The following is a 23,639-nucleotide window of genomic DNA, read 5'->3' as shown; positions in this document are numbered from 1 at the left end:
AAGCTCATCCAGTTCCACCCCCTGCCACGGGCAGGGACACCTCCCACTGTCCCAGGTCCAGCCTGGCCTTGGACACTTCCAGGCCATGGCAGGATTATGCTTTCCTTGCATGCTGAGAACATGCTCTCAATTATGAAGTTCCCATTTAGCCTCAGAAGATCAAAGGTATTCAATACATTGAATATCCAAATATATGCAGACAAGTGTTGTAAATGAACCAATCTCAGTCTGAGCCAGTCAGTTAAAATACTGGATTTAAAAGGCTGAGAAATTCCCATTTTAGGGATGCTGTGGGCCACTGGAGTTATGCAGGTACGGAATAAAAATAAGGATATTTGTTTAAAAACCACATTACTTTGTAACTAAGGTCTAGAATCACAGGGGTGAGGTGAGTTTTGTGCTGGAGGCATCTCTGGCTGCCAGGAAGTGACTTGAAATTTGAGCTTCAAATATTTCCAACACCTTCTTTTTGGGAAAAGGCTGATACAGGAGGGACTGGACACAACAATTACCACACAACAGTTACCACAGCACCCCCCAAAAAAGCCCAACAGCTCTTTCACAGAGTTCCCAGGAAGGGCAGAGCGTCCCAAATTCCTGCTTTGCTCTTCCTATTCCTTCCCATGGAAATCAAGGCTATTTTTGTAAGCATCACCTGTCCAGTGTGGATTTCCAGCTTCTCTTCTTTTGGATTATCCCCAGAGGAAAAGGTTTCTATAAAACAGGTCACTCCCATCCAACCCCCACATCCACCAAAGCCATGAGAATACAGCCAGAGAACTTCAATCCCACCACCCCCATCCTGCCTTCAGCCCCACCAGGACAACCCTGACCATGCTCTTCCATGTGGGAATAACGCTCCAGAGATGCAAAAATCCAAATATCTGGACCTTCCCATGCACGGTGGGGAAAGACAGTGCAAAGAGAAATGACTTTTTGGTGTCCAGCAGCAAGGCAAGATCTCTGGATTTGATGTGTCCCCCCAAGGACCTCCTTCTCATCACAAAAGAATAAACCCGCTCCCAATCTCCTTCCCAGCAGGCAGAGCCCTCTGAGGGCTGCAGAAATCCTTGAGGAATGATGCCAACGGAATAACTGCATCACCAGGAGCACTTACCCTTGGAGGGCTTTCTCTCCAAACCAGTCTCCCTTCCCCAGGGTGCGGAGGAAGACGGGATCTTCACTGGGGGAGTCTTCCCGAGTGACGTTCACCTGCGGAAAAGCCAAAAGGATTTAGGAAAACTGGGGTTGACAAAGGGTTGTTCAGAGAGGAACTCGCCAGCTTCCAGATCTCTGGGCTGGGTCTCCTCTGGGAATTGTTCCCCAGGGTCCTGCACTCTTCCTGTGGCATCACCAACCAACCATCTGGGGGAATGAACAGTTATTTCCCACCAAGGTACCTCCTGCTCTTGGAAAAACCCACCACTTTGGGGGTTTGAATGTTTGTCACTCAGAACACAGAGCTGGCTGCACAAGCACAGGCAGCAGCAGAAAGAGGCTCCAAAATTTTGGGGTGGCTCAGTCAGGCACACAGCTCAGGCTCCCGTTAGCTTTGCTCCCCAGCATTCCCTGAGCTCCTGAGCTCTCACCTCAGGGAAAGGTGGCACAAAAATCAGCACCAAAGTGAAACAGTTTGGGGGCTGCAGGATGAGAGGTGCCCCCGCTTCTTTGGGCTCCCAGATTCAGGGAAGGGATGACTCTGGCTGGAGCAAAAATCAAGGCTTTTCACTGAAGTTTAAAGGAATTGACCACCTTATTTTTAATTCTTTTTTATTTAGCAGTGAAAGAGAAGAGCAGATATTGCTGATGGAAAGCAAACTGTCTCTCTGCTGTAAACCCATGGCCAGGGCATGGTGGGAGTCACCTCTCCCAGCTCTAAATAGAGTTGGGCAGCCTCTGTCTGTGGTCAGTGGACAGGGGCAGGCATTCCCAAAACCCATCTTGTCCCAGATTTCATTGGGATGAGCCCCTCTCTGCAGGTACCTCACCTACAGGGGAAGATCTCTCATCTGCTCCTCCTTTGCAGACCTTTTAATCAGAGCTTTTGCACATGGAAGTTCCCAAAGGCAAAATGTGGGATGTCAGACATGTCCCTTTGGATTTGGAGACATTCCAGTGTAATTCCACCATGAAATTCCCAATTGTGCCCTGCACCTTCTCCCACCTCCTTAAAGGGTGGCCAAACCAAAGCAGTGGGTTTGAGTCATTAATGCCCCATCCAAGAGCAGATGAGGGCAGGGAATGTGGGATGGCTGAGCCAGGAACACCCCTGGACACACAAAGGGAACTTTAATGCAGATTCCAGCTCTTTCTCCGTGACTTCCATGGATTCCAAGCAGTGAGTGTGGAGGGATTTCTGTGTGGCTCAAAGCTCTGAGCCCTTTGAACAGCCACTGCTCCTGTGAAGGACCCACCTGACCCAGCACTAAACTGGTGCCACACCATGGCTTTTAATGGGAAAATGGTGGGAAATGGCACAGCATGGCACACTCTGCCTCTGCATCAAGGCACTGCACAAGCAGAGGGGATTGAGCCATTTCCATTCAACAGATTCCTGCACTCAAAGTGTTCTGAACCCACTTCTGATTTCCACTCACTTGGACTCCAGGAAACCCACTCAAATAAATGAACTAAAGTAGTTCAGGAATGGGGTCAAGTGGGGTGAATGGAGCTGACAGAGAAAAAGAAGAGAGATCTCGCTCCTAAAAGAACCATCAAGGGAGGATGGGCTGGGAGAAAACAGAGCAGAAATCTTTCTGAGTGTTTCTGAGGAGTGCTGGGCTCAAAAATGCAAAAAATCTCCTTGCTCACTTCAGCCTGGAGAAGAGAAGGGTCTGGGGAGACCTTAGGGCAGAATTCCAGTCCCTAAAGGTACAAGAAAGCTGGAGAGGGACTTGGGACAAGGGATGGGGGGACAGGACAAGGGGGAATGGCTTCCCACTGCCAGAGGGCAGGGTTAGATGGGACACTGAGAAGGAATTGTTCCCTGTGAGGGTGGGGAGGCCCTGGCACAGGTTGCCCAGAGAAGCTGTGGCTGCCCCTGGATCCCTGGAAGTGTCCAAGGCCAGGCTGGAGCAACCTGGGCTAGTGGGAGGTGTCCCTGCCCATGGCAGGGGGTGGAACTGGATGGGCTTTAAGGTCCCTTCCAACCCAAAGCATTCCATGATTCCATGACAGTCATTCCAGACACTCTGACACGAAAGGCAAGGCAGAGCTTTCCTAAGGAGCTCTCCCAGCTCCTGCTCAGGCTCCAGTGCTGGTCACAGACAGTGCCCGTGGATTCCCAGGTTCAGGAGTTGTTCCCAGAATTATCCCTGGATTATTAAACTGCCTGGGTCAGGTTTTAAGAGGGGACATGGGACATGATGTGCTTTGGCTTCAGCAAGTGCCAGGCAGCACCCACTGATCCCATAATTCTCCATTCCATCATCAGTTATTCCATGTTTCATTGCTGAGTTCCATCCCTCTATCCTTGGCTGCATCCTTAGCATGGGTTAGGGATTGATCTAACTTATGCCCTAATACAGGCATTAAAACTAAACCCTCTCCAACTCCACCCATCTTCCCTCAGCCACTGGGATCCCTTTTGTAAATGACTGACCTTGGAAGAGAAAACTGGGCAGAATTAAACTATCCCTGTGGGAATTTCTGTCAGGCCATCAGGCTCCAGCTGAGGGTCTGGGAACTTCCCAGCGAGTCCACGTGCCTTGTTTTATTTTAGCTCCCTTTTTCTGGCCAGCAGCTCTCCCAGTAAGCTGAAGGGGCAGAGGCCAGGGCCGAAGCCAAGGAGCATTTCCAGCAGGAGCTCTGGGCTCTGGAGTGATGGCCATGGGCAGGGATGGGCTCCTCCTCCATCCTGAGGGTGAGGGGTGAGGGCTGCAGGAGGAGCAGGTTGACAACTGCACGTTCAGCCGCTGTCAGCAACAGGGATTTGGCTTTTACAACCCAGAGACTCCCTTTGGAGACTGAGGATATGTTGGAACGAGTCCAGAAAATGCCACAGGGATGCTCAGAGGGCTGGAGCACCTCTGCCATGAGGAAAGGCTGAGACAGTCAAAGCTCTTCAGCCAGGAGAAGAGAAGGTTCCAGGGAGACCTGAGAGCCCCTTCCAGTCCCTAAAGGGGCTCCAGGAGAGCTGGAGAGGGACTGGGACAAGGGATGGAGGGACAGGACACAGGGAATGGCTTCCCCTGCCAGATTTAGATGGGATATTGGGAAGGAATTGTTCCCTGTGAGGGTGGGGAGGCCCTGGCACAGGTTGCCCAGAGAAGCTGTGGCTGCCCCTGGATCCCTGGAAGTGTCCAAGGCCAGGTTGGACGGGGCTTGGAGCAACCTGGGCTGGTGGAAGGTGTCCCTGCCCATGGCAGGGGGTGGCACTGGATGGGCTTTAATGTCCCTTCCAACCCCAACCATGCTGGGATTCCATGACTGCCAGGAAGGGATGGGATCCACTGACCAAGTGGGGCAAAAGCCTGGTTTCCAGCAGACTGGCCAACATGGCTTCAAACCCTCCACATGGGAAGGAGATGCACCACTAAAAAAGGGCAAAAAAAAGGATATTCTGGGAGAAGAGGAAATATTATTTCTGAGTGGAGGGAAGCGAAAGGGCATCAGACCTTCAGTTTGGATTTCAGGCCATGATTATCTTCCTTTCAGAAACTTATCCATGACATTGTTATTCATCTGAAAAGACCTTTTTTTTTCTCCTTCTGATGAAGAACTGGCTCCCAAAAAGAGAGAGTGGAAGATGATGGGAAAAAACTTGGGAGACAGCTCCACACCCACACTCTTCCTCCACGGATGCCACGGGATTTGCCCTCCCCTCAAGGACATGTGGTTGGTGCCAACATCAGCTCCAGGGAGCAGGAGGCTGGGCCTGGCCTAATTCCAAGCACATTTATCCATTTGTGTTTCCTTGCCATGTATCATCTCATCTGCAGTGGGAAATCACTGTGTATTCCCAAGAACATCTCCATCCTGCTCCGTGGAAAGAAGCCCAGTGTTTCTCAAGTGGAACAGTATTAGGCCAGCTAAAAAAATAGTAGAAATTTGCTGAAGGTAAGAAAAAAAAACACCTTGTATAAAATCCCATCGGGATTTTAGGGGAAAAGAGGTCATAAAGCCCATTTTCCCCGTGAGCAGCGGAACAGAAACTTAGACCTTCTTCCTTCCCCAAGGAGAGAGCTCAGACGTCCCTGGCTTCCCATTATTTAATTTGGGGAAGCTGAGAAGGGGTAGCCGTGGGAATGAAGTCTGGAAGTCAGCCTTGTAAGAGGGATTCTTAGCTGAGTATTGCAGGGTATAGTGGCAATAAAAAACGGAGGTTTTTTGCTCATTTACTGAGAGACTCAACTACTGTTTTCGACCCTGAAGTGTTCCCTGGGAGCAAACCAGCAGCAGATTGATTTTTCTCCCCTTCAGGCCGCTCTTCTCTGCTGGTACAGTGCCAGAAGTTTAATTAAATGTCAAGTGTTGCCACATTTGTGCCCGGGGGAGGGAGGGAGAGGCTGGGGCTGAGTTTTGGGAGCAGGGCAGCCCCAGCAGCCCTGCAGGGTGTGAGCTCACCTTCCCTTTGCTGATGATGAAGAAGGTGTCCCCTCGAGCTCCTTGTCTGATGATGTACTCTCCACTTTCATAGTGTGTCTGTAAAGGGAGAAAAAAACCAGATGAAGACGAGCAAACCCGAGCAGAGCCTGTTTTCCAGGGGATCCTTGGGCAGTTCTGCTGGATAAAATCACCCCAGACCAATTTTCTCCCAGCCTGACACTGGCTGGGACTTAAAAGACTGTCCTGTGTCAAGGGATGGAAGGATTAAATTGCAACACTTTCTGGCTTGCCCATTTTTCCTCAGGCTGTGCCAGTGCCAGCTTTTGCCCAGATGAATTATCCTCACAGCCTAAATCCATTTTTAGCACGTTGACAGGACAGAGGAATTTTCATAAGGGAATACAGGACGTGAGCTAAACTGCAATAATGTGTCTGCTGTAACAATAATTCTTTTTCTTCTCTTTTTTTTCTTGTGGTTTTGCTGGTTTCCCAGCTTTGCTAGCAAGGGCTTTATTCAACAAACAATTTCTTTCTCTGCTCCTGTTATTACAGTAGTTTAATCTGCCTTTTTTATTGCCTTATTGTGTGGAATATTCCTTGCTAAATCCATCTCACAGCTTATCAACACTTCCATGTCGACAGGACACCTCCATCCCCTGGATCAGCCCAGCAGAGGCAATTGGCATTTCTGCATCACCAAAAAACCCCAAAGCCAACATTTCCTGATATTTTTTTCCCAATATTTTTTAAATAAAGACTCTCCATTCATATCTAGGCCCCCCCAAACCCTCTGGCTCAGGTGCTGTTTGAAGCAGCAGCAAAGACCATCAGGGCTTCTAATCCCAAAGAATGTAAAACCAGGGATGATTTGAGAGGAATTCATTCAAATCCTTGAATTTGGATAAGCTTGAGATGTTTTCTTTAGGGGTATTGTGTCTATTTACTGTGTTTATTTATTTATCTTTACACTCAACCTTTTCGGTGCCACTTCCAGACTGATCCCACAGGAAAATAAACAGGCAGAGGCTCGTGGAAAAGCAATGGGAGAAAACAACTCTGGTTTGGGAGCATTGGGCACACAGGAATATTAATGAAAAGGAAAAAAGTTAAATGTAAAATATATATAAAAATTAAAATATTAAAAATAGAAAAAATGTATTAAAATAGGAAAATATATTAAGAATAGGAAAATATATTAAAAATAAAAATATATTAAAAATAGAAAAATATATTTAAAATCTTTTTAAAAAATCTAAAAAATATCTGAGTGAACTATAATACAGAATGAATTAGGTGAGTTCATTAAAATACATCTAGTTAGGCAGCAACCTAAACAAAAAAATATGGGTAAATAAAAGCAGCAGGTTAGTAATTAATAATCCTCAGATTCTCCAGAAGATCAATAAATTAAAAAAAAACAAATAAAAAAAAACAGCCAAAAACCCCCCAAAACAAACAAACAAAAAACCACCCCCACCAAAAAAAAACAAAAAACAACAACAGCAACAAAACAAAAACAAAAACCAAAAAACCAAAACCAAACCAAAACAAAAAACACCAACAAATAATAATAATAATAATAATAATAATAATAATAATAATAATAATAATAATAATAATAATAATAATAATAATAATAATAATAGTTCTCTACCAGAACCACAAATCCTGAATATTATCACAGCACTTCAAATAAGGGGACAGCAGATTGTGGGTCAGGAATTCTAATTTGTGGGTTGCCCTGACCCTGAACAGACTCCACTGGATCTAAAAAATGCTGTATTTTTCCCTCTTTTCATGTGCCAGAATGGAAAGAGGAAAAAAAATCCTGGAGGAGCCCCTGGATATGAACTCAGAGAGTTTTCCTTGTTCCATGGGGTGTTTCTGGAGAGCAGATTTGAGGATGGACATTTCTGAGCATCCAGGATGAGACTCCCTGAAAGGGCCTGATTTTAGGAGGTGTTGGGATCAGATCCTCTCAAGTGGAATTTTGTAGGCACCCAAAGATCTAATGACTGCAAACATTATTATGTATATTCCCATGAGTCCTCCCAAACTTTACACAAGGAGTGGAAGAAGAACAAATTTGAGCTTTGAAGCATCTAAACTTGCCTCTTAATTCGGCATCTTTTGTCTACTCTCTTTTTCCCTCTGAGCTCTAATCACATTCAAATCCTTCCTCCAACACCCAAACCACATTCCTCTGCTCCTTCCCTGGGAGCCCAATCCCACAGAGCTTTCATTCCACTTGACCTCCTCCTCATCCCATGCCCTTCCCTCCATCCACATCTTCATCTTTGTGTATTTTGAGCCATTTCTTCCACAGCCAATTCCTGGTTTTCCTGCTTGGATCGACCCATCCTTCCCCATCCTCTGACACTGCTCTTCCTCTTCAGTCCTCCTTGGCTGACACAAACCAACTCATGCCTGGGCTTTGCCCTTCTGACCAAATTATTCCTGCCTGTTCAGCCTGAGAGCCCTGTGCCAGGCAGAGGAGGTGCCCAAGGGTTTGTTTATGGCACGTGCCAATAAAAATAATGAGAAGCCTCTCCTGCTTTCAGGCAGCAAAGCCTCCTCAGGTGCATCTGGTACCATTGTAGAAAGTGCTCTGAAGAAACATTTTGGCAAAAGTTCACAGAATCCCAGGTTGGAAAAGCCCTCCAAGGTCACAGAGTCCCCCCTGTGCCCGATGCCCCCCTTGTCCCCCAGCCCAGAGCACTGAGTGCCACGGCCAGGCCTTCCTGGGACACCTCCAGGGATGGGCACTCCAAACCTCCCTGGGCAGCCCCTGCCAAGGCCTCACCACCCTTTCCAGGGAGAAATTCCTCCTCCTGGCCAACCTGAGCCTCCCCTGGCACAGCTGGAGGCCGTTCCCTCTCCTCCTGTCCCTTGTTCCCTTGAGCCCAACCCCCCCCCCCCCCGGCTCTTCTCAAAATACACTGGTCAAAGAATTCCCAGAAAGCCTTTAAAATAGGTCATAAAGATTCCCATCCCACCTTTTTAGTCACAAAGGAATTAAAAAAGTTAGGTAGCTACTTTAACACGCCAGAGTTGGGCTTAGAACTTGAATCTTTTTGGGTTTAGACTTTCTACAGAATAACTGAGGCTGGAAAAGACTTGCAAGGTCATCAAATCCCCCCTGTGCCCGATGCCCACCTTGTCCCCCAGCCCAGAGCACTGAGTGCCACGGCCAGACCTTCCTGGGACACCTCCAGGGACCACAGCACTGAGTTTCCCCCTGGAGGAAAGGACTCTGGGTGGAACACTGCATTTCCCCCCAAAGTCCAGGGAGGAAAAGCTGGTTTATTTGCTCAGATCTCACTCCAGCCAAAGCATCCCGTGGTTTTCTGGGCACACTGCTTCAGAAACAGCTCCTTCAGGCCACGACAAAATTAAAGCAAAACACAGAAATTAATTCCTGGCTGGAAGAGCTGAGCAAACTGTATTAACTAATCTTCCATTTCCTTCTTTCCCAGTGGAAAACAGCAGAAATCCAGGGTAAAAATGGGACTCAAATGGAGAAAACCCAATGGGGGCTGCAGAAATACAGGTCCCAGTTTGGCAGCAAAGTCTGGGCAAGGCAGAGTTCAAGGGAACAGCCACGATAAAGCCAAGGAATAACTGCTGGGAAGGCTCAGAGAGCCACAAATGTATATTTTATAAGCTTTGGCAAATAAAGGCTCAGCATTGATGAATTATAAATGCCACAAAATTTAGAGTATTTGTCATGCTAACTGGGTTGTTGTTTCATAAAGTAACTTTTATAAACGTTCAGGCCCTTCAGGTGCTTCTCTCTGGGGTCAGAGCTGCTTTATCACCCAAGAACAATCCCTGCCACCCCATTTTCCTACGGAATAAAACACTTCCCCAGTCAGGGTATCAGCCCCCTCTTCAGCAATGGGGGCTGTGGGGATGCAGAAAGCAAGCCAAGCTTGCAACCCAAATGCAGAGGATAAATCAGAGGTTTAAGTGCTCCAAGAAGAGCTTTCTTCTCAAGAAAATAACCAATTAAATAAAAAAAAAGTGGTTTGGTTTTTCTGCTTTTTTTTGCGGGGGGGCACGTCTGAAATTAAACACTGAAGGTTTTCTTAGGGCTTTAGTTCTTTCATTAATATTTATGGATTGGGTTTCATTATCTGACCTATAAATGGTCATGCAACATTAGGAAGGCTGGAGAGAATGGGTTTAAACAGTGTTTTTGTTGGATTAGGGGGTCAATATGTGGTTTATGGATAGAATGGAAGAACAGGATGTAAAATAACTTCTGGGCTGGACCTGGAAAACCAGCATGAAAACTACTGGGGAATCCATCTACAACATCCATGGGACACACAGAAATCTGGGAATCCACCAGTCCAAGCTCCATATTAACTGTTACCATCACTGCAAATCATCATTTCCCCTTAGATATAAATCAAGCCCTTTACCAAACCCAAACCAAACCCTAAACCAGGCCAGTTTCTGTGCCAGAGGCAGATTTTAATCCCATGTCTAAATGGCTTTCAAATCTTCAGGTTAAAACCAACCTGACCATAGAGAGAAGCTGGAATCCCTCCCAAAACAGCATTTCCAACCTAAATGAACACCGGGGAAGCTCTTCCTCCCTTTTAAGTTCCTCCTGTGAGGTCCATCATGGAGGCCCCTGTTTGTCCACTAAGAGCAGCTTCTATAAAAACATGTGTTGCCAATTTTACTTAGAACCATGAAAAACTCCCAGTGGCAAGGGGGGAAAAATTCTTCCTCGGGAGGTTTGATGGGGTAAGACAGGGATGAGTCTCCAGGACCTGCTCAAGGTATCCCCCAGAAGCAGCAGCAGGGGTGCAGAGCACCTCATGGCCCAGATCATGCCCTAAAAAAGGCCAATATCCTGCTTTCTGGAATCCCTCATCCCAGCCAGAATGCCACAGTGCCACCTCAGCCTCGAGTGGAAAAAACACCCCATGGAATAAAGTTCTCTTAAGGAGTGATGGTCTCCAGGCTGGAGACCAACCCAAGAGTCAAACTCCACAAAAAACTCATTTTTCCACCAGCTGGGTGCCTCTGGCTGCTTTGTTCATCCCGAGAATACTTGGGAAAAGGTGGGAAATGGTGTGTTTGGAATGCTACATAACCCAAAGGTCACCTGAGGGGAGCAGAGACACAAAGGTGGCTTTGAAATCAAGGAGTTTGACTCCCTGGAGCCAGTTTTACACCACATTAACCAGAGGGCTTGATGCCAGTGCTCCCTGTCTAACCCACCCCAGCCAGGGGGTATTGAAATAAAAATGAAAATAATCTCAATATGTTATTTTGCTGCTGGGGCTCTAAAAAAATGTCCACAGAACCCCCAGTAAAGCTCCAAACAGCAGCAGCTTTCAAAAGACTTATTTTTCCCGTTCTTGCTGCCTTAACCATCCCTTCAAGGCTGCAGTGCTAAGAAAATAAAATGTAAAAATATGTTTATTTGCTGAAAAATGCTGCAAACCCAAGCAGGTTATTACTGGTCTTCTGTACTGAATTCCTTGGGAATCATGTGGATTTTCTTCCCTGCTTTTACCATGTGTTTCACTGTCAAGGATTATCCAAAAATGCTGCTCCTTCAAACAGACAAAGCATGATCCTGTTGTGCTCTTCTCCTTAATTATCCCTAATTTTTGACACTCAGGACATGTCAATACCCAAACAGCAGCTTCACTGGAGCTCAACAAGTGGGAGGTTAAAATATGAGGGAGCTGCAGGGCTGAGGGGAAGCGAGGGTTAACTATATAACTATAACCTTAATTATCCATAATGATAATTATGGAGCACAGAGATGGGAAAGCAGATGAGGAAGGCGACCAGGGCCTGAAGACAGATGAGAAGGAAGATGGAGAGAGACTATTTACAGGGTCTGGAGTGCCAGGACAAGGGGGAATGGCTTCCCACTGCCAGAGGGCAGGGAGAGATGGGATATTGGGAAGGAATTCTCAGCTGTGAGGGTGGGGAGGCCCTGGCACAGGTTGCCCAGAGAAGCTGTGGCTGCCCCTGGATCCCTGGGAGTGTCCAAGGCCAGGTTGGATGGGGCTTGGAGCAACCTGGGCTAGTGGGAGGTGTCCCTGCCCATGGCAGGGGGTGGAATGAGATGGGCTTTAGGGTCCAGGATGTGTAACACTTACAGGAGACTCTCTCCCTGTTAAATCCTTCTGGGAAATATTTTTTCTGGTTCACTGTGGCTTCTTAATGGACTGTGAGGGCACTGAGGAAACAGCTCAGCTCCTGGACAGTCTGGGTGTCCTCTCCAGTTCTGGTCCTTCTGAGCTTCCAGTTCCAGCCAAACCATCCCCTGACCAGCCAGGGTCTCAGTGCCCCCAAAGGGAACATTCCCACAGGGACATTCCCGTCCTGGTTATGGAGTGACACAAACCAGAGAGTCCCAGAACAGGGCTGGAAGGGACCCTTAAAGATCAACTCCCTGCTCAGAGAACAACCACCCCAAACTAAACTCCACGACCTAAAACTAAAAAGTTCTGCAATGAGGAGCATCTTCCTCCCCCCACAGGGTGAATTCATCACTCCTTGACCGAGGCTGCACCGTGTTATACCAAGATATAACCCCTGTTTCTGAGCACTTGGGCAGGTGAAAGGAGCACAAAAGGGTGTGTGAGGGCAGGCCCAGAGGTGCCTTCAGCAATTATTTCACTGAAGCAAAAGCAAGTGCAGCCTACACCTGATCCACGGGGTGCAAACTGGGACAGATTAATCCCCAGTGCCACAGCAGTGCCCTGCTGCTCCCCAAGCACAAAGATGGGACAAATGTTCCTAGTTGGAAGTTTTTTGGTTAAATGATAGCTTTAATTTCCTGGTTGTTTGTTTTGGGGGTTGGCAGCCCTGTTCCATGGGTCTGAATGTGCCTGGGCTGTGCTGAGGGGATGATGGGATGATGGGTATCCTCCTGCTCTTCCTTTTCCTCAAAAACTACTCCCACTTCAGTATCCCAAAGGCATTATAAAGACCCACAGATTGAGCTGGGACCGCTCCACTCCCAGGAGCTGCTGCCATGACAAGGCAAGAAAGGTGATGGAAATAATGTTATAAAAGTGGAAGTTGTGGAAGAGAGAAAACCCACATACTCTGTTTGGAGTGAAAGACCATCTCCAAACTGCGATTTTTCCAACCTCTGGCAACTCCAGAACTGCTAGTCCTGAAGCAGAGGCTGGATTTTCACCAGGAATTCAAGACTTTTGCACTGACCTGTCAATAAGGACACAGGAACAGAGACCAGAGAGGGTGTGGAGTCTCCTCCCTGGGGCTATTCCAGAGCTGTCTGGACACACTCCTGTGCCCTGTGCTCTGGGCTGGCCCTGCTGGAGCAGGGAGGTGGCACCAGATCCCCACTGTGGTCCCTCCTCCAGCCTGGCCCATCCTGGGGTTCTGTAAGGATCTAAAAAAGCAGGATGCAGTCTTCTGCCTTCTTGCTAAAGAAACTTCCTGCTTTCATTCCCTCTAAAAGCCAACACAAGGCTTTGGAAGCCACCTTTGGACTCTCACTCCATCCCCACTGTTGCTGCAACAGCCTGACAACTGTTTTTGGAGGCCTCCCAACCCTCCAGGAGCTGCCAGGCCACCCCCCTCAGCTGTTCCTTCTCTGCAGGGCTGAGACAAACATCTGTTTCTCTGGCTCTGCCTCCAAAACTGAGCTGTAAAACACTGTCACCAGCTGGCACAGGGGCCACCACCCCCTGACCCTGAGCCTGCCCCTGTCCCTGCTGTCCCCCCAGGGCAGGGACAGCTCCCTGAGTGGGGGCACAGAGGGCAGAGGTCCAGGAGATGCCCAGCTGGTGCCTGCAGGATGTTTCCTTTTGTAAAGGAAGTTGTAGGAAGAGAGCAAAGGCTCCAATGCACTGATTTTTGGAGGAGCAGCCACTGAGAGAAGGTTTTTCATCCCCACACGCAACAAAAATGGATGGGAAAGGGTAAGAGGAGACAAATTAGATGGCAGAGGGTGAGAGGGATGAGTTTTCTTGGAGAAAGAGCACATGGAAAGATGCTCAGAGGATGAGGGGATGAGGAGGAAGCTCATCCCTGTCACCACACGTTTCTTTGGCATGACAAGAAGAGATGTCAGTGGGGCAGAGCTTCATATCCTTCAGTGCACAAGGAACAGGAAAAGAGAAATAAAAGCAGACCAACAGGCAGGGTGAGAAGAAACAGGACTTTCAGGAGGCTGAGAAATGGAGGATGCTGGAAAAACTGGGAACTTCAAAGAGATACAGTGGGGCTGAGGAGGGTAAAAGGTGAAGGGAGAACTTCAGGAGGGGCAGTTGAAGGGTTGGGAAAGCTGAGAGATGATAGAGGGGGTGAGAGCAGCACGTTGGGGCAGAGGGAGGGGAAACAGGAGAGGAGCTTTAACAACAGGACTTTCCAGAGAGATGAGACAGGAATTGATAGGGAAAAAATAGAATTTATTGCCATGAGAGATAATGAAAGACTAATTAGCCAGGTGAAAGGTGATAGTGGTATTTGGTCACAGATAAAGTCAGGAATTGGGCTGGAAAACCAGCAAAGCTTGGCTTGCTAATTAAAATAATAACAGATTCACAGCTAATCAATGTGGAGAATTGTAATTAGAAAAAGGATACCCAGGCAACAGGGTGGAATTCATTCATCTGACTGAAAATTAACAAACAGTAAGATAAGCGAAATAAAAATACTTTTTTTTTTCTTTTAAATTTATAGAGCGAGTTGCACAGGGTTGATGCTGTGAAGGGAATAAATAAAATCATAAATAAAACCATAAATAAAATTATAAATAAAATCATACATAAAATTATAAATAAAATCAAGTTGCCAATTGAAAATGGGAGAAAAAAGTTGGCCAGTCACACACATTTTGAGCACAAGCTTCTGCAGGATTGAAACCTCTCCCTGAACCAGCCCATTCCTGTGACATTCCCAGCCCACCTGGACCATGAACACCTTGGAAAATGGAGGAAATACAACCAGGAGCTGATTCCCCAGTTCTTGGAATGGCAAAAATGAAACTGGAAGGAAACAAATCAGCACATTTGATTTGTTCCATGTATTTTTCTTAACTTCCTCCAAATTTTGTGTGCTTATTCAGAGAAGTTATTTGCATTGCCACGAGGATCCAAACTAGTTTCATAATCTATCATGAGGAACAGAACCCCCCCCATATTAATTGAATGTATTAATTGAATATATTAATTGAATATATTAATTGAATATATTAATTGAATATATTAATTTATTCAGCCACTCTTCAAGCAACCTGTGATTAAATATATTTTCTTTTGGGGTCTCAACCAAAGAGGAGACTCCACGTTTCCATACGCAAATGCACTTCAAATTATCACTAAAACCCACCTTTCTGGGAAGCAAAACCATGACCAACGGTTGACTTGGCCAATCTCCGCAGAGTTTTACTGAAACAGGTAATTTTTCAGGTTCAAACACCAAAATTCACCAGTTGCTCCCAGTTTGGCAACATCTTGAGGGGCCTTGCAGGTGACAACCACTCCTGGTTTTTGCAGCACCACATGGAATAAACATTCCCACAGCTCATACTCCCCTTTATATCCCCCTGGATTTGGGCTGTTGCCACAAAATATTCTCCTTTTCCCTCGATTTCCCTCCTTAACTGCACAAAAGGTGGGAAAAAAGCAGAGTTTTGTCAACTCAGCCTCGACTCCCAGTGTGCCAACAAAGGCCCTGGATGACAAGGAATGGTGGGAGTGAATCCCACTGGCACAACCAAGATCAAATGTTTGCCTGGAAAATATTAAAGCAGCAAGAGAACTTTTACTCTCAGTGTGCACTTAAATGGGGAAACCCAAAATCTGTATCATTTTAAACAGCAATACCAACTTTTCCTAATGGAAATAGGAGTTGCCTCGAGCCCCTCACCCAGCTTGCAACTGTCTCCTTGGCAACAGAACCCGGAAAGTTGGGATAAAAATTCTGGTTTGCAACAGAAATGCAAAATAACCTCCCCCAAGTAGAGAAATCAGTATTTTTTACTGTTCATTGACACTTAAATACTGTTAAAACAGGCTCGTGCAGCTCCCAGGGGTGACCCTGCAGCAGCAACATCTCTCCTGGAGCGACCACATTTATAAATATTGGACTGGATACATCTATTTTTGTGCCTTAAAGCAGATTTTTCTGAGGATATCTTAATATCAGCCCTGAAAAGAGCCCCGGATGATGCCCTGGTTGAGGCCACCACCCTTTCCCATGCAGTGATATCCTGAGTTTTCCCAGCAACGAGCTATTTTTTCCCCCCCTGTCTCCAAATGACCGACTATTTTCATTTTATGTTCACTTTGAGATCCTTAAAACCTTATTTTTCAGCACAGGTGTCACGCTGAGCAGAGGAAGAGCACCTGAAACACTCAGATCCCCGGCAGGAGATCCCTTCCTGCCTGTTTGCCACGACTTTCAGACAACAGACTTGGTTGCCTTCTTGCCCACAGTGGGTCTGACTGCGGGTAAATCACGTTTAAAAAGGTTTTCAGAAGAAGGGTTGATGTCTCCCCCGTCCCTTCACGCCTCCCTCAGAACTCCCCCCTTGTTTAAATGAGAATTTTCTCATTTTTACATGAAAATGGCCACACTGGCAAGGAAGGGCTGACTATTTTCAGTAGCAATGAAGGAGTGGCCTGAGCTGACCTTCAACCAACCTCTAAATCCCACCTGGAGCTCTCAGTGGGCACCTTCTTACTCCAGGACCAGGCTTTGCCAAGGCCTTTCCAAACCCCTCATGAGTGAGGGAGGGGAAGCAACCAAGGCGAGGATCAAACTGTGTCATTCCCAATTCCTCGTGCTCTGTTATCCTTAGGATATGGGCCAGGCCAGCAATTCCTGTTGCCTGAAATAGATATTAGGCTGCTTAAAATTGTACCAAAGGACGTGAACTGGACTCGGCTTTGAGATCAGAAAGAACAGGGTTTTTTTGAATTCTTGGAGAAACAAACATTTTCTGATCCAAATCTGCATTTCAGAGGCTGATTTCCCTTCTGTGTTTGATTGCTGTACATTTTGATCAGGAGGTTTCCCTGCTGAAAGCCCACACCTGGATTTCATTCCCGATATCCACCCCCAGTGCCCAAGGGTTGAGTTGTACGAGTGGTGGCCTCGGGGACAATGTTCTGAGGTGCTGCAGGGGCTGAAGCTTTGGACCCAAAAACCTGTGGGTGACCCCCAAATGCAGCCAGAAAAACCCCAGAATGGGTTGGGTTGGAAGGGACCACGGGCAGGGACACCTCCCACCAGCCCAGGTTGCTCCAAGCCCTGTCCAAGCTGGCCTTGGACACTCCCAGGGATGGGGAATAGGAGCAGTCCCACGCTCTTCTTTCCATAATCCCTGCTCAGTTCAAGTGAGAGGCAGAAGTTCCAACCTGTGCTCGACTCCCTGGAAGCTCTGAAGGCCAGGAACACATTTTTCATGGTTGGAAGGAGTTGGAAGGGACCCCGCAGGGTCATGGAGTCCAACTCCTGGCCCTACAAACGACCCAAATCCATCAATCCTCAGGAACACAAAACTAAGACCCAAACCCCCTTTTTCTAACGCAACAACCCATTCACAGTCCAACCAAAAAGCTTCTCCAGCAGAACAACATTCCTTTTCCACCAAAAAGGAGGATGGGAGGGGGGTGTAGCTCTGCCCAAGCTCAGTCCTGGGGGCTGATCCATGGATTGTGGCAGCAGGGAGCCCTGCAATCCCCCCTGTGCCCCCTCCCCAGCCCCACCTGGCACACAGGACCTGACCCCTACAGCAGGGAGGAATCCCACTTTGGGAAGCTGCACAGGGAATTCCCTGCTAAGAAGGACAGGAAGCCACAAGGTGTTAGAAAGGTAAATAAGAAAACACCCCAGCAATGTCCCTTTGTGAGCAGGAGGGAAATCAGGCCAGCTCCATTTTCCCACATCAGTGACTCCATTTCTGAGGCGCTTCTCCCTCCCTGCCCTGGTTCTATTTTCCCATATCCAGTGCCTACTATCTCATGGATTAAGGGTGAAATGGCTCTGTGCTATCATCAGCACAACTCTCAATTACTGTTATTCAAACTCACCCACTGCAAACACCACACCAAGGGTGGCAAAGCAGGAGTTGGCTCAAATACATCCCCAGGACCTGTAACTGGATGTTTAATATGCAGGGAGTGGGAGCAAGTTTGTTTCCCAAGGAAAATAAACTCCCTAAAAACAGAAACACTTGAAAAATATCTTGAGAAGCCACTGAGGCTTGGGAAGGGAGGAGGATCTCCCCATCCCAATGTTTGATCTCTGCCCAGCACAAAGCTGGGCCTTAACAACTGGACCCATTGCTGGAGGGGCTCCAGCTGCTGCAGGAGGACTCCCAGCTCCATGTCCCCAGCATTCCCAGCTTGGTGGCCATTCCAGGTGTCTCTCCACGACCACACTGGCTGTTCTCTTCATTTTTGTCCCTAATTAATCCCTTGCTCCTGAGGACCTGCAACCCAGCCTTGTCCCAAATACCAGCAGGTGTCACTGTGGGCAATGCTATGGGAGACACCAGCGGAAAAAAGTCTGGATCAAAGGGAAAACACCCATCAAGTTAATGGATATTTGGGGTTTTCCTGAATATAGTAGCTAATTCCATTTTTTTTTTTTGGCTTTTACATATAAAATTGGATTGTCTGCAGCTCACAGATAAAAGGAGCTTTGTTGGAAACAATTCATTTCTTCAGGGTTGGAGGCTGGAAATCACTGAGTGTTTTCAAGTAAGCACAAGGTTGGCTTTGGTTTCTTTGGTTCACTGCCACCAAAATTAGCTGTTATATGTATATAACTAGGGATAGGTGGGTGGGAATTTGGGAAATGGTTGGTAAAGCCAAGTCCCAGAAGGAGATGCAGACACACACCCTCTCCTTCTAGGCTTCCCCTGAAGGACCCAGCACAGCCCCGAGCACAGAGCAGGTACCTCAGCCATCCCATAAATCCATCCCATAAATCATTTGGTGGTTGGGAATGCCCAGCCCTTTAGAAAAGCTCCTTTTGAACTCTGACACCAAGCCCTGGAGATGCTCCATGCAAAGCAAGTCCCTTGTCCTGAGCTTCCAACTGCAGGAGAACCAGGAGCATTGCAGCTTTCACAGCCACAGTTATTTATCTTAAAATCACTAGTCCAAGCATTATTTTTATATTATTATAAGCAATAATATTATATTATTATCAAAAAGGACCATTTGCTCCATGAATCTGTGCCCTTCCCATCATGTTGGAGCAGGATGGTGCCAGATGCTGCTGACACACCACAAATGGACTTTCCAAAGAGTGTTTCTTACACCTGACTAAGATTTTTCTAGTTCAGTTTTAAACTTGCTGGGGTGGAAGAGAAATCTTTTGGTGCAGAGGCACTGCCCATGTCCCAAGGACATTGAGCTGAGCCCCCTCCACCATGGGGAAACCCATCCAGTGCACAGATTGTAACCATCTTTTGGCCTGAACTGAACATGTTCTATTTGCTCTGCAACCACCAACCCTGTCAGCAAGCAAAAGCTGAAAATAAATTCATGGAAAAGCAGATTCCAGGACTGCTGCAAAGCCTCTTAAAACTGGGAACAGCAAATGAATGGTTGTGGGGAAATTCAGGACATGGCTGGATCAGGGAAGAGAAGAGTCCTTGGATCTCCTGAGCTGCACCCAGTGACCTCTCTGTTGTCCCAGGTGCTATAAAAAACCCCACACATCCATCTTGTGTTTCTAACAGTCTGCAAATCTGCCAGTGCAAATAATAAACTGTGGATTTACTGAAATCCTTTCTTTCCATATCTGTGAAACCCTGGAAAATATCTAAGATGATCAACAAAAAAAATAAATAAATGTATTTTGCTCCTTTCTTTCAGAGCTGTGACAGACTGGCTGAAGAATCCGATTAAAGAGCATAAAAATATCTTCCAGATAGGGCAGAGCTGGGTTTAATCCAGCAAACATTTAAACCCAAACACCTGCATAACCCTGGCAAGTGTGGCAGCTTTAAAATTCACCATCTTATCAGTGAAAAGCTTTAACATCCACCCCCAAAAATAATAAAAACAAACTAATAAAAGGAAATACTGAAGGAAGCAGCATTTTGGGAAGGAAAAAATGTATGTTATTTCTTCTCATATCCCACCTATCCCTGCCCTCTGGCAGTGGGAAGCCATTCCCCCTTGTCCTGTCCCTCCATCCCTTGTCCCCAGTCCCTCTCCAGCTCTCCTGGAGCCCCTTTAGGCCCTGGAAGGGGCTCTCAGCTCTCCCTGGAGCCTTTTCTTCTCCAGGTGAACCCCCCCAGCTCTCCCAGCCTGGCTCCAGAGCAGAGGGGCTCCAGCCCTTGGAGCATCTCCATGGCCTCCTGGATTCACTCCAGCAGCTCCACATCCCGGACTTCTGAGGCTTCCCAGCAGATACAGCTTCTGGTGGCTCCACAATGCACAGCAAGTCACTGTGCTGCACTAGAAGCTGAGAAAATCTCTCTTTAAAACCTTAAACTCCCACCCTTCTGAGCATCCTTTGGGATTCTCGTGGAGATTTCCATTAATCCACGTGCTTCAGAAGCTGGAGGAGATGGAATTCTCCAGCTGGGATGCTCAGACCCAGCTTCAGGGGATTTGACAATATGCACTGGAAAGAAAACCAACAAGCCAGATCCTGTGTTCAGGATTTTGGAAATAAGCCCAGAGAAAAGGGCGGGGGGACTTCTGACAGTGAATTAAATAATAACATTTCCCCTGTCTCCAGAGGAATCCAGCTCCCCGTGGAAAGCCTCAGGAAAAAGATCCCTCTGAAGCCACTGGGATTTTCAGCCTAAATGGAAGCTACTTCTTGAGAGATTTCAAAATTGAGTCCATCCGCCTCAGTTAAAAACAGAACATTGTCCCCTGCCTGAGAAGTGGATTTGGCAGAAGCCAAAGGCTCCTTGTGGTAGCCAAACACCCAACAGGGCCAGCCAGGAGAAGACCTGAAGCTGCTCCACGTGCTGAGGGGGTGGAACTCCAGGAAATGGCTTCCCATGTGTTCATTAGAGGGATTTTATTGGGAAAAAAAAGAGGGTTTGATATTAAGTCAAATGGCTAGAAATGGCAATAGAGATTTTCTCCCTCTCTGCTCCTGCAGTGCTGTGCCCAGTCCTGGGATGTGGAGCTGCTGGAGTGAATCCAGGAGGCCAGGGAGATGCTCCAAGGGCTGGAGCCAGGCTGGGAGAGCTGGGGGGGTTCCCCTGGAGAACAGAAGGCTCCAGGGAGAGCTGAGAGCCCCTTGCAGGGCCTAAAGGAGCTCCAGGAGAGCTGGAGAGGGACTGGGGACAAGGGATGGAGGGACAGAACAAGGGGGAATGGCTTCCCACTGCCAGAAGGCAGGGATAGGTGGGATATGGGAAGAAATAACATGCATTCTTTCAGTAGGATGGAAGAATTAAATTGCTTATTCAGCTTGGTTGTAAATTCTGATTGTAACAGACAACTTGTCCTCTCATCCTTCAAGTCCCTTTCAAATGAAGTAACAGCCTCAAACCCAAACAAAAGGTTATGTTCCAGTCAGCCTGATCCATTCCCCAATGGAATTTTGAGTTTACTTAGAAGGGACTTCACCAGGCAATGATGTTTTAATGATTTCTTCCCTCCCTTCATGAAGAGCTCGGGATCTCCTGGTTGGTCTTGCTCTGAGCCCATAAGCTCGGAGACCCCACAAATCATCCCACAAAGCTTTTCTCCACCAAACCAAGCCTCTAAAATTTATTGTTAGAGACCTATTAACTCCTGCTGGGAATTAACCCTGCTCCTTTGCCAGCCCTGCAGAAGAAGATCAGGATGACCATGTTCCTAACAAGGCTCTGCAGGGACCAGGGAATGCTGAACTCCTTTCTTGTGAGGACACAAGCAGGAGCTCCTTTGTAATTGCCTTTAAGTGGTCAGTGCCCACATTAAGGAAAATCAAAAGGAAAACTCATCTCCAAGCAAGACCTTTTATCCCAACCCAAGTGCTGCAGCAGCTTCTGCATCCAAGTCCTTCCCTGGACTCCTGCACTGCAGTTTTTCCAGCTGCATTTCATTTCCTAATGCTTTTTATTATTTCTTTTTTTGTGGTGGGCCCAAAAATGTTTTTTTTCTGGAGCACCTGTAAAACCAAAGCTGTGTTTTCATTGATATCACTTGAAAAATTAACAGAAGTACAACTCAAGTGAAAATTTTGTCCCTCTGTGATCAAATCCACCACGACTGAAACTGTTTTGTTGTCCCAGTTCCATCAGTAAATACATCCCAGATGCTTCCTTTAAGGAACGAGAGATCAATAATAAAATAAAAATATTTTTTCCCAACCGAAACCTTTTGCTATTCCCTGTTTACTTTGAATTTTCCCTCAGATCTGGTTTGGAGCTCCACAGCAAATCAAGAGCTGCTGCTGAGCACCTTGTCCTGGCAGGACCTGCAGGATGGACCAGACACCTTGGATAAAGGTTTCCTTTATCCAAGAGCGACCCTCAGTCCTAATAAGCCTAAAAAATACTAATTATACTGAAAGCTAATTAATTTTACACATTTTTTCCTGTTCTATTCACTGTTGCCACAGAATCCTGATAAAAGGAGGACTGTATTCACACTCTGCTAATTAAACAGAGGCATCCCAAGACCTTCTGATCCATACTAATTTCCCAGCGTGGAGCAAGAAGGATGGTTATTAAACAGAGGCATCCCAAGAACTTCTGATCCATACTAATTCCCATTGTGGAGCAAGAAGGATGGTTGGCATCTTTAAGGACACAATGGCTCTGCCTGCACAGGGTTGGAATTATGCCACAAAATCTCCTCCAGATTCCCCACTTTCCACCAGGAACACCACGAGCAACAGAGAGGAATTTTGTTTTTCTTTTTGCCATTTGTGCCTTATTAAATCCACTCTTTAATTGGGAGAAGAAACAAATAGAAGAGGAGAAAGGAGAAGCCTGGCAAGGAACGCTCCCCACATAAATCCCGGCGCTCCCGACGTGGCTGCGGACAGGAGCTGTGATCCCAGCTTTCAGCACCGGGAGCTCACGCTCCCAAAATGTGCTCTGCAGCAGCCAGAGCTGCAAGAAGACAGTTTTGAGCCCTGGCATCACCTGCCTGAGGCATTTAACACTTTTCTCTTCCCTCACACAGTTTGGCAGAGCCGCTTGTCCGTGACCATCCACGCGGCGGGATCCGGGACGGAGCCAACTCCGAGCTGCCTGGGACTGGAGGAAGCACATCACTGGCACTTGGACCACAGTAGGGTATTCAACTGAATAAAAATGTTGGAGTATTAAAGCTTCTAGAGAAATAATTCCCAAAATGCACACTGGGAGACATGGGAATGGCAGTCCCAGGGCTCTAATGCATTCCCGAGCCAAACCATAACCACCTTCCAGTCACAGCCAGGAAAACCTAGGACTAGTTAATGAAGTGGTTTGCAGCTTCATTTAGGGCAATTAGCCATGTTTATATTATATTTGAATATCTATTTTACCTTGCAACTATGATATATAAATATGACATATTTGCAATGTGTCACAAAGGACTATCAGGGAATCCCAGGGATGCTTGGGTTGGGAGGGACCTTCAAACCCACCTCATTCCACCCCTGTCATGGGCAGGGACACCTCCCACCATCCCAGATTGCTCCAAGACCTGTCCAACCTGGCCTGGAACACTTATTTTCTATACATAAAGCAGCAAAATATATATATATATCTAAAAATATCAAAGCTCCCTCGTGCCCTGGACACACAACGCACGAGACGAATCCGTTTGACGTAGTTTGGATTTGACATTATCCACACACAAAGAAAAACCTCCGGGATTTTGGTAACCAAATCCAACTGCATTTTTCGCTTCCTGCCGCTCAGACTGCTCAGATTGACACGTGGAGCATCCTCCATGGATTAGCACATTAAATCCCAGACAGCAAAGGAACACCGAGTACACGGGATTTAGAAAATGCTGGAGCCGAAAATGCCAACGAGACCTTAATTCCAACCCCTCCTGTGGATTTGGAACTACAAAACTTTGAAATCACTGATTATCATATCTGGGGCTCCCAACTACAGAGGGATGTGGAGCTGCTGGAGTGAGTCTGGAGGGGACACGGAGCTGCTC

At 47.0% G+C, this 23,639-nt stretch overlaps 1 protein-coding gene across 4 annotated transcripts in view; it reads right to left on the bottom strand.

Moving 5' to 3' along the window:
* The window catches only part of PRKG1 (protein kinase cGMP-dependent 1), a 387,732-nt gene that overhangs the window by 96,122 nt on the left and 267,971 nt on the right, over positions 1-23,639 (bottom strand). For all 4 annotated transcript variants that reach the window (XM_064662173.1, XM_064662171.1, XM_064662174.1 and 1 more), the window contains 2 exons: positions 5,566-5,643; positions 1,118-1,212 (listed from right to left, as the gene is read on the bottom strand). In XM_064662173.1, coding sequence (XP_064518243.1) covers positions 1,118-1,212; positions 5,566-5,643 — 173 coding nt within the window. The remainder of the gene's footprint in view (positions 1-1,117; positions 1,213-5,565; positions 5,644-23,639) is intronic.

The sequence above is a fragment of the Pseudopipra pipra genome, chromosome 8, assembly GCF_036250125.1.
Source record: "Pseudopipra pipra isolate bDixPip1 chromosome 8, bDixPip1.hap1, whole genome shotgun sequence".
Taxonomy (NCBI): domain Eukaryota; kingdom Metazoa; phylum Chordata; class Aves; order Passeriformes; family Pipridae; genus Pseudopipra; species Pseudopipra pipra.
This window is presented reverse-complemented; position numbering and strand designations above follow the sequence as displayed.